We start from the raw sequence: 11,826 nt of genomic DNA, 5'->3' as shown, positions 1-11,826 counted from the left end.
AGTTTATCTACATTAACTCCCGCAGAAACAATGCTGGAGGAAAATTCACTCTTATTTCTCATCTTTGTATTATTAAAAAAAAAAAAAAAAGCTCCCCGGGAATTGAATTGGAGCTCTCCATTAGATTACAAGCACACTGCCCATGGACATAATCTAATAAAGTAATCGTACCTAATTAACTTTTGTTTTCAGTCTTGATAGTGATGCAATTTAATTAAAAAAAATGATATTCGTCCGTTATGATGACGAATGGTCTATAATATATATATACACACACAAATATAATTATAATTTGTTAGTCAAAAGTGGGCGGCATTTTATTTAATAAAAACATAAAATAAAGATTAGAAAAAGAAAGAAAGATAGAAATTGGGAGACACAACTTTTGTTTGTCTACCATTTGCATTATTTAAAAGGAAAAGATCGGGTCGGGGTTTTGCATAAAAAACGAAGAGAAGAGAGCAGAATTGGGGAAGAATTGGAGAGGAGAGCCGTGAGAGAAAAGAGCCAAAGACAGAAGCTTAAAAGAGCATTTTAATTTTTTTATTCAAATTTTTTTATTGTACTTTATAAATTTATTAAATAAAATAAATAATTTCTTTTAATCAATATGAGTAGTTAAATTTCTAAAGTAAGGTGAAAAGTGAAGCTCACCAATCATAATTACTCTTTCAAATAAGTTTATAATTTATTATTTAAATTATATATTTATAAGGTTTATTTTTCACTAGTTATTTTTATTTCATTTTAATATATAAATTTAGATCACTTTGGATCTATATGGTATTCAGACACAATGTCAACACACCAATATGGTTGTTTAACATTATATATTTTATTCCATATTTATTCATAAGTGGTTAATTAAGAACTGAGTCATGTAATAATTAAACTAGTGCAATAAATATAAAATATAAATAGGAGAGAGTATTATAACCATAAGTGGAATGCTAACAATGGATCCCGAAATCTTAACACTTTTTATATCATCAATTTCTTTTTATATAATAATTTTTATTTAATAATTGACTACTAAATTTTTAAATTCCTTTTGATTCACCTAGACTTATCAAATTATACTATAATTAAACACTTTTACACTTAAGAGTAATTAACTATTTTTGAGTCACGTCATTTAAAAAAACAACTAATAAACTGTATTTTTAACAAAATTATAATTCAAAAATCTTTGTCAAAGTTGATTCACAGAGTCATTTCATCGAACATCTTTGCATTTCCATCAAACACCTGCTTCTTTTCCTATTTGCGTGACATCCTTTATACCCGTCCATAAACTTTACTATGCCTAATGTGAAATGTATGGATAACCGCATATTCTTTATACCACTCCACAAATGTTCATTTTAACCTAGCCAGAAGAATTATGCCTTACAGAATCAAACCTGTACCCCTTTACATAAGCCTTGGACAATAAGGCTTATATAGATTAACAAAAACTATTAGTATGTTACATGTTTCGAGCATATACCGAGAACACTGGACAACAAAGTGTAATTTGTAATCATATAATTTTTTTTTTCAAAAAAGGTGGCTGCAGTATATTTGTGGATGCCTGGCCTGGTGTTTAAAATGATTTAGAGCCACAAAAGTTTTTGACTGAACAAAAAATGAACTAGATATAATTTAGGAAAAATGACAAACACACCCCCAACGTTTAGGTAAAGGGACAAAAATTCTCCTAACGTTTTAAAAAAAACATTTACACCCCAATTTATTATAATTTTACTATTATACTCTTCTAGCATATAAAAAAAACTATTAGATTATCCAATTTGTCTATTTATTGTTAATAAAATTATAAATATACCCTCATGGCCTCATTCTTCTATTTAAATTTTTATCAATAACCAATTTTCAAAAAAGACATTTACACACTTAAAAAAATTGTCAATAAATTATAATTTTAAAAATAAAATTGGTTATTAATACCATAATAAATAACATAGAAAATTAGTTATAAATATACAAGTTTAAATGATTGATATGTGGAGAATTGTTAAATATACAAGTTTAAATTTTAAATAAAATTGGTTATTAATAACCAATTTTATTTTTAAAATTATAATTATTTACAATTTTTTTAGGTGTATAATTTTTTTTAAATTGGTTATTGATAAAAATTTAAATAGAGGAATTGGGCAATGAGGGTATATTTATAATTTTTTTATAATATCCAACTTGTCTATTTATAATTTTATTAACAATATATAGACAAATTGGATAATTTAATAATTTTTTTATATGCTAGAAGGGTATAATGGTAAAATTATAATAAATTGGGGTGTAAATATTTTTTTTTAAATATTAGGGGTTTTTTTGTCCCTTTACCTAAACATTGGGGGTGTGTTTGTCCTTTCCCCTATAATTAATCTCGGAAGTGGTCACTGAACTTCATGTAAAAAGAAAAGAAAAGAAAAAAGGATAATAGCTAAGCAATAAATCTACAAGTCATCTCAATCGTACGTGCAACTCTATAGCAGGAATCCTTTCCAGTGGGACGATTCTAAAACCAAGAATCCACTGCTGAAATTTTATTAACTGAAAATAGGGAACGATTGACGCACCAGACAACAAGAACAAGATGCAATTAAATCTAATGATAATTAAAAAAGAAAAAAGAAAAAGGAAATACATATTCAAACATATTAAAAAAAATGCTCCCTAAGTACGACCCCGGAAGAGAAAGGATTTTGGGTGGCTGGATCCTCCCATTGTAGCTCTTCCCACCATTCTTTCCTTCCCTCGATGACAACTCGACGTTCCTTAGGGCTGCTGGAATTGAGTGGGAGCTTCTTCAGCTCAGGGCAGTGAAGTACTTGAATTTTCTTCAGCTTTGGAAATGGCAGGGGATTCGGGTAAATGCTCTTCAAATTTCTTCCATACAGTATGCGTAGATATTCGAGTTGTGCGAAAAAGTTATGCTCTAATCCGATGATCTCTGAAATATCTCTCAATTTATCAACAATGATTATGTCTTCCACAGCATGACAAAAACTTATTTCTAGCTCCTTGAGGTTTTGGACAAAAACTAGCCACGTTAAGTCCTTCACTTTGCAACCGTTTACGCGAACTGTGTTGAGACTGCGGAAACCACTTCGAAAACGTTTCTTCACCTCTTCTGTGCTGTCAATCTTCATCTCTTCCAAATTAGTGTTTTCAAGTTCTAACTCCTAAAGATTCTCCATGTATGCTAGATCTAAGACATTGAACGGTGGACTTTCATATCGGTAAGCCCCTACAGATTGAGTGATGCTCACCAACTTTGGATATTTAAAAAACTTTTGGACAGCAAGTGAACTTCGGAAGGACCAGCTTAAAACATTTAAATGCTTCAAACCCAGCAATTCCTTCATCAAAGGTTCAGCATCGTCACATAGAACGTTACCTTCTTCTTCTATTACACCCCCAGAACCGCACTCAAGCAACCTGAGTGCCTCCAACTTTGAAAAACCAGATTTCAACTTATGTGGAATTATAGACAACTTATATGCATGGTCCAAGTTCAAATATCTCAACTTCTCCAACGCCTTCAGATCTTGCGGCAACCCAGTTATATTAGTCGATGATAGATCAAGATGATGTAATGAAACCAAATTTGCAATCCCTGAACGTAGTTTACTTAGGAAAAAATTTCTTCCTAGAGCTAATACTCTAAGAGAAGACATAGGTTGAAAGAAGCCATCAGTGATCTCCTCAATCCAATTTTCATACAGGAGTAAAGTTATGAGACGTGAACACGTGGGAATTTCCAATAGGCGTAATATTCTATTATCCATCAAAGATACCCGTTTGGCACCTTCCCATTCTTGAACTTTTGGTGCTTCGGTCAATTTAATTCCAGCGCGAACCAGAAAGCTCTCCTTCTCCTTCTCTACCGTGCACGCTATCCATAATAACATTTCACGAATCATATCGTGCATTTTTACATGATCATCGCCTTCTTCCTCCAATAAACATGCGTGAAGAAGATCATTAATAAATTCGCATCCATCATTAAAATCATCCACAAATCCTTCACTAATCCAATAATCAATCAATTCCCTTCTAGGAATTTCGTAGTCTTTAGGATATAAACAACAATAAAGGAGACAGGAACGAAGTTCATCCGTAGACAAACTATCATAGCTGAACTTCAAACGCGAAAACACCTTTTCATCCATACCTGTGAATTTAGATGCTGATATTCTCATTTTCTTAATTGCACGTTGCCAATCTCCAACTTTCGTTTGGCTTTTCATGGCTCGACCCACTGTTTTAAGCGCTAGCGGCAACCCACTACACTCTCTTGCCAAAGTTTCGGCTAGCTCTGGAATACTGGTATGACTGCCAAGAGTGGATCTATCGACCATTTCCTGAAATAATTTCCAGGCTTCATCATTTGCCAAACTATACACTTCCAACTTTTCAGCGTCCATTTGATCGCAAACATCAACTGAGCGAGTTGTCAAGACTATTTTGGACCCAGCATTTAGCATTTACAGAGGGACACCAATTCTTTTAAATCAATGCGCTCCCATATATCATCCAATAACAACACAAACTTCTTTCGGCTTAAAATGCTAGAGATGTCCGCAGCCTTGTCTTGAAGACTTTTTTCCTTCCATTTTTTGTCATCTGAAAAGCCAATCCTTTTTCGATGTCATCTTGAAGTGTTGACACAGCCGCCCAGATAACAACATCAAAATTATGCTGTTGATGGCAGAAGTTATTATTGACTTGTGTTAAAATGGTAGTTTTGCCGACTCCCCCTGTACCATACAAGCCAATAATTCTCCTGTTCTTTTCTTGATCAGTGATACATCTCCAAACTCGATAAAGTAATAATTCTTGACCAACAACCGTGTGATCAACAGGTAATTCAACTGCTGCACCATCTGGTGCCATCTCAACAACGACTTCCAATTTTTCTCCATCTTTCTTTAAATTGATCACTCGATCCGTCAACATTGATAAGAATATGTGTTAACTGTTTGGATTAGTTAAGTCAGTTATGGTGACGTGGCAGTTCAGTCAGCAAAGTAGTTGTTAGCTTGTTAAGTTTGTTATTCAGCTTCTCTGAAAGATGAAATACACGTGAAAATGATGTATGTGTTAAGTAGATTCTGGATAGCAATATATAAGCTTGTAATCTCATTATGTTATTGAATTGAATAAAATGAATTTTCTCAGCTAGATTTTCTCTCATTTTCACTCAGATTTTCTTTGTAAACAAACACTCTAAATCAATTGATCAAATTCTAATTTGGTATCAGAGCCTTGAATCACTTCTCGATCATGGCTTCTTTAAGTCTTAGTACAAATGTTTCTTCCGCAATCTCAATATTTACTTTCACCACACCAATCAAGCTTGACAGATCGAATTATACTTTATGGAAATCTTAGATCCTTTTAGCCATTCAAGCAAATGATCTGGAAGGCTTTCTTGATGGATCGCAAACTTGTCCAAACCAGCTGCTGACTGGTGAATCAACAAGCACAGATGCAGCAGTCATCTTAGAAAATCCTGCTTACACTACTTGGAAAAGGCAAGATCAGATGATTTTGAGTTGGCTTCTATCTTCAATCAGTGTAGAGATCTTAAGCATTGTGGTAAATTCTAAAACCTCTCGAGAACTTTGGATAAGTCTAGAGGAATAGTTTGGATTTGAAACAGCAGCTAAGAAAGTAAATTTAAAGATGTTGCTAAACAACCTTAAGACAGGATCCATGTCAATTACTGAATATTTTTGTAAACTGAGGTCAGTAATTGATGAATTAGTAATGGCTGGAAGTCCAATTAGTTCTCTTGACTTCATTACACATTTAATCTCAGCTCTAGGACAACCTTACTATCCTGTTGTGGTTTATATTGAGGCAAATGTTCTTAAAATGAGCATCAATAAGGCTTATTCTATGCTGTTATCTCATGAAGCTAGGCTTGAGAGTAATCATTCTAGTGTAGCTAAAGAAATTAAGTTGAATTTTAGTACTAATGTGGCTCAGACTGGTAATAATAAGAAGAAGTCAGGAAACAATGCTAATTGGAATACTAATAACCAGGGCAATTGGAATAGATATTTTGTGAATAGAAATGGAAATGGTAATTTCAACAACAAAGGAGGTTATAGATATGGCAGAGGTGGCTTTATGGATCAAAATTCAAGGAGAGGCTGGTTTGGAAATCAAGGAAGAGGTTTAAACTCTGGTGGTTTTAATGGAAATACTGGTAGATTTATTGGAAATGGTAGTTTTAATGGTGGAAATCCAAGATCCTCTAGTGGTTTTGGTAGAGGAGGTGGTAGAGGAAACATTACCTGCCAAATATGTTTTAAACCAAACCATTCAACTGCTGATTGTAGAAACAGATTTAACAGAAATTTTGTTCCAAATTCTCCAATGCAGAATTAAGGGCCAAGAATAGCTTATATGGCTACCTCAGAAGGAGCTGCTGATCAGTGGTGATATCTGGACAGTGGAGCCACTCATCATCTCACCAACAATGTGCAAAATCTGGTTGAAGGTAGTCCTTAAAATGGCACTCAACTATTGTTTGTTGGAAATGGTCAAGGTCTCACTATCACACATATTGGCTGCACTTATCTTTCTACTTCTTTTGGCATATGTTTATCATTAACCAATACTTTATGTGTTCCTAAAATAACCAAAAACCTCATCAGTATATCTAAACTTCTTTTGGATAATAACATAATCATTGAATTTTGTTCCACCATGTGCTTTATTAAGGACAAGAAGGAGGGAACTTTGCTGGCACAGGGGATTGTTGAAGGTGGTCTTTACAAGCTACTGTCACTTGATGTCTTCTCTCCTCACTCTGCAGATTGCAATTCAAATCTTTTTAAACCAAGTTCCATGTTGTCATTTTGTTTTGATAATAAAGTTGTAAACTCTCTACCAGAGTCAAATAATCATGTGTCAAAGTTGAACAATGTAAATACTTCTGAAACTTTTGCATGTTCTGTTTCTAGAAATTCATCTAGAACTGGAAAGATATCAGTTCAGTTGTTACATAATAGATATGGTCATCCCAATAAACATGCTTTGCAAACAATTATTAAAAGCCTTCCCACACATTGTCATTCAAACCAATTCATTAGTTTCTGTGATGCTTGTCAATATTGCAAAATGCATTAGCTTCATTTTTCTGTTACTACTACTAAAACAAAAGCACCACTTGAGCTTCTATATACAGATTTATGGGGACCAACTCCTGAATATTCAATGAATGGATACAGATATTATATCTCCTTTGTGGATGATTTCACACGATATTCTTGGATTTTTCCTCTCACAGCAAAGTCAAAAGCCTTAGAAACCTTCAAATACTTCAAACTTCTTATTGAAAAACAGTTTTTTTTTGTCTATCAAAACACTGTAGTCAGATATGAGGGGTGAGTTTATAGCCTTTAAAACATTTCTTCAGCAAGAGGGTATTTGTTTTATGTATAGTTGTCCATACTCACACCATCAAAATGGTGTTGTTGAGAGGAAACACATGCACATTATTGAAACAGGTTTAACACTTCTAGCCCAATCACAGTTACCTCTTTCTTTTTGGTGGGAATCCTTTCATACTGCCTCTTTCCTCATCAACAGGATGCCCACATCAGTTCTAAATAATCTATCTCCATTTCAGAAATTACACAATCAACTACCTAACTATCAGTTTCCCAAAGTTTTTGGTTGCTCCTGTTTTCCATTACTTAGACCTTATAACCAGCATAAACTTAACTTTCGCACTCAAAAATGCATTTTCATTAGTTACAGTCCACTTCATGAGGGTTATAAGTGTTTAAATTCCTCTGGTAAAGTGTTTGTTGCTCGGCATGTTGTCTTCAATGAAACTGATTTTCCTTAAAAAGAATTGTTTCTCAAACACTCTACCTCAAAAGTCTCAAATGTTGATGTCTTATCTTTACCAGTACAATTCTCTTTCCTTCAAAGTTCTGCTCAGGTTGACAGTAGCAATGTAGAGTCATCATCTCATAATTTTCATCCAGCAATGTCTCCTCCATCAAGTTCTAATTCAGCACAGACTTCTCCTTCTTCTTTTTCTCATCCTTCAGCTGAACCAACTCACTCATCTTCATTACCATCTCACCCAATGATTATTAGAGCTAAAGCTGGTATTTTCAAACCCAAATCATAACTAGCAGCTACTGAAAATCTTGAGCCAACCAGTGTGAAAAGTGCCTTGCATGATCCCAAGTGGTTTCATGCTATGAAGGAGGAATTTGATGCTCTGCAAAGAAACCAAACCTGGACTTTAGTACCCTCTGAAAGTGCTGTTAAAATAGTTGGCAATAAGTGGGTATATAGGGTGAAGTATAACCCTAATGGCAGCATTTCCAAGTACAAAGCTAGGTTGGTTGCCAAAGGTTACCATCAAACTCAAGGGGTGGATTTCTTTGAGACCTTCAGCCCAGTTGTGAAACCTTGCACAGTCAGAGTTGTACTAAGTCTAGCAATGATGCATCATTGGCAGATTAGACAGCTGGATGTTAATAATGCGTTTCTAAATGGTATGCTTGAAGAAGATGTGTTCATGCATTAGCCATAAGGTTTTATAGACTCTGCACATCTATCTTATGTTTGCAAATTAAACAAAGCTTTATATGGTCTCAAACAAGTTCCTAGAGTTTGGTATGAGAGGTTAAAAGGTTCCTTACTCAATAAAGGATTTCAATCTTCAAAATCTAATACATTTATATTTATTCAACATATTGGCCATGATATTGTACTCATTCTTATATATGTTGATGACATTTTAGTTACTAGTTCTAATTCTCAACATATTGAGGCTGTAATTCAATATCTTCTTTCAGAATTTGCACTCAAAGATCTGGGAGAATTTAACTACTTTCTTGGTATTGAAGTGACACCCTCTGTTCAGGGATTGCATTTATCTTAGACCAAATACATTGGTGATATCTTTAGAAAAGAAAATATACTTGATAGCAAAGGTTTGAACACTCCTATGAGTCCAGGTGATAAGCTTAAAAAGGACAGTGGTGCAGCTTTTGATAATCCCTCATTGTACAAAAGTATTGTGGGCTCACTTCAATATGTGTTGCTAACATGACCTGACATAGCTTATCCTGTAAACAAACTCAGTTAGTTCCTAGCTCATCCAATCATTGCACACTAGCAAGCTTGTAAAAGGGTTCTTCGATATCTACAAGCTACTTCACACTTTGGGATTCAATTCTTCAATTCAGGCTCTGTGACTTTAACAGCATTTTCTGATGCTGATTGGGCAGCTGATCCAGATGATTGAAAGTCTACTAGAGGGTATTGTGTATTCTTAGGAAACAACATTATTTCTTGGTCTTCTAAGAAACAAACTATTGTTTCTCGTTCCTCAGCAGAGTCTGAATATCGAGCTCTTGCTTCGACAACCTCTGAAATTCTTTGGCTTACTTATTTGCTTCAAGAACTGAGAATTCAGCCAACTTAAAGTCCTGTTTTGTATTGTGATAATCAGAGTGCTGAGGCATTAGCTAGCAATCCAAAGTATCACTCTCGTACAAAGCACATTGAGTTGGATCTTTATTTTATTAGAGAGCATATTGCACAGAAACAACTCACTATCAGTCATGTTTCCAATTCAGAACAACTTACAGACATCCTCACCAAGCCCCTCTCTTTTGATCAGTTTGCTTATTTTCGTACCAAGCTTAATGTTCTCCCTCGAACTTAAGCTTGAGGGGGGATGATAAGAATATGTGTTAATTGTTTGGATTAGTTAAGTTAGTTATGGTGACGTGGCAGTCCAGTCAGCAAAGTAGTTGTTAGCTTGTTAAGTTTGTTATTTAGCTTCTCTGAAAGATGAAATACACGTGAAAATGATGTATGTGTTGAGTAGATTCTGGATAGCAGTATATAAGCTTGTAATCTCATTATTTTATTGAATTGAATAAAATGAATTTTCTCAGCTAGATTTTCTCTCATTTTCACTCAGATTTTCTCTGTAAACAAACATTGTAAATCAGTTGATCAAATTCTAATTAACATGACCACTTTTCTGCCGAAATCGTAGCTTGAAGCCAAGTTTACGGAACAGAGGCCTCCAAGACACAATCTGTCCATTTCTTGAGCTCTAACTTGTCACAGCTCCGTAAATTCATTTTCCAGGTTTTGCACATCTTCAAGCCACCCTGCGACGTGGTTCGTTCGTCTGGTTCGAGGTGGTTTTTCTTCAACCTCAATCTTCTTCATCAGATCGTCCCTTGTTCGAGTCAATTCGTGCAATTCAATCTCCAAGACCTGAAGTTTTTTTTCGAGACCCTATACTTATTTTGCTTGTTAACCAACGTAGTTTAAAGTTCGATCAAATAAGTCTGTTGGTAAGAAGGTTGAGATTAAGTTACCCATTCTCGTTAACGAAAAGAGGAAGAGAAACAAGGAATACAATGGAAAGAATTAAGCTAATTTGGTGAGGGTTATATTTAGAGAAGCACAATACTGAAATAAAAGTATGCTACGTATGTTGCTTGATTCATTTTTTAAATAGAGAAGTGCTTGCTACAGTTGTTATGGGCGACTGTTTCAGTCTCGCCACGTGTACATTATTTGATTTTTGTATAATTTTGAATTAATAATCAATTATGGGTAACTTTTAATTTTATTTTAATATTATTATCTTTATGCTGAGTGAATTTACCTTAATATCCTTATTCTCTCTCCAAATTTGTTTGCCTTTTTTCTAGGGGTGGCAATTTGCGGGCCTGGGCCGGGCTTTTTAAAGCCCAGGCCCAAGCCCACATCATTCAAACGAAGTCTAGGCCCTTCAAAAGCCCACCCAACTTGGACGGGACGAACTTGGGCCGGGCCTAGACGGGCCTGGGCCGGGCTTGGGCTTTTTAAATTAATTATAAAATATTTTTTAAATTAAGAAAAAATATTTAAATTAAAGATAATAATCTAATATATAAATAGAATAATGGTCAAATACATGAAATATTAGTAATACAACCTAATAAAATAATAAATACTAATATAAAAAATTAAACTAATTTAATATTTTCAATATTTTCTTTTTTATTTAAATTAAATTTATTTTTTATTCATAAATTTAAAAAGCCTGGGCCAAGCCCGGGCTTTTTTGCTAAGCCCTTGTCTAAGCCCAACATATACGGGCTTTGTAATTTTTAGGCCCATATCCAAGCCCACCCGTGCGGGCAGGGCTTTAGGCCCGTGGGCCTGGGCCGGGCCAAGCCCAGGCTTTTTTGCCACCCCTACTTTTTTCCCTCCTGCCCACTCAAACTTCTTCTTCAATTTCTTTGTCAACTTCTTTTCTGGTAAGGATGGTGATGGATGATTTTAGTATAGGATTTTGCATTAGGCTCACTGGAAATTCAATCTCCAAATGGGTCAATTGCCTTTTTTTTTAAAAATAAAATTTAAAAAAATATTTTGTTTTAAAAAATAGATAACATATTTATCTTAATCATGTAGATACAACAATTTACCCCCAGAAAATACCATGTCCGTATTTTTTTTTTCAATCTTTCAAAAATTAAAAAGGAAAGAAAAGATTGATGAAAAAATTGAAGTAGTTGCAGTGGGTAAGAGAAAAAAAAAAAGAAAAACACTTGGAGAGAGGCAAAGGTTGAGGATATTAAAGTAAATTACTCAATATAAAAATAATAATATTAAAATAAAATTAAATGTTATTAATATTTTATTATTTAATTTAAAATTACACATAAATCAAAATAATAGAACACGTGGTAAGAGGGTAACATGGCGACCCGCGACTGGTGTATCTTTCCATAGCACTCCTCTTTTAAATATTAAGAATATAAT

General features: G+C 34.1%; 1 protein-coding gene and 1 pseudogene across 1 annotated transcript; one reads left to right on the top strand and one right to left on the bottom strand.

Annotated features, from left to right (window-relative positions):
- Positions 1-3,191: 3,191 nt before the first annotated feature.
- Positions 3,192-4,968, bottom strand: LOC127898843 (disease resistance protein RPS5-like; annotated as a pseudogene).
- Positions 4,969-8,239: 3,271 nt separating this feature from the next.
- On the top strand, positions 8,240-9,295 carry LOC127898842 (uncharacterized mitochondrial protein AtMg00820-like). The gene is made up of 2 exons (XM_052431335.1): positions 8,240-8,540; positions 9,237-9,295. The coding sequence occupies exons 1-2, from the start codon at positions 8,240-8,242 to the stop codon at positions 9,293-9,295; spliced, it is 360 nt and encodes a 119-aa protein (XP_052287295.1).
- Positions 9,296-11,826: the final 2,531 nt, after the last annotated feature.

The sequence above is a fragment of the Citrus sinensis genome, chromosome 7 (assembly GCF_022201045.2).
Source record: "Citrus sinensis cultivar Valencia sweet orange chromosome 7, DVS_A1.0, whole genome shotgun sequence".
Classification (NCBI taxonomy): domain Eukaryota; kingdom Viridiplantae; phylum Streptophyta; class Magnoliopsida; order Sapindales; family Rutaceae; genus Citrus; species Citrus sinensis.
This window is presented reverse-complemented; position numbering and strand designations above follow the sequence as displayed.

Bases quoted from the DNA above. Each gene is read 5' to 3' on its own strand.
- LOC127898842 (XM_052431335.1), top strand. From the start codon at position 8,240: ATGAAGGAGGAATTTGATGCTCTGCAAAGAAACCAAACCTGGACTTTA. The intron at 8,541-9,236 runs GTATGCTTGAAG...TCTTCAATTCAG, and splicing joins TAATAATGCGTTTCTAAATG to GCTCTGTGACTTTAACAGCA.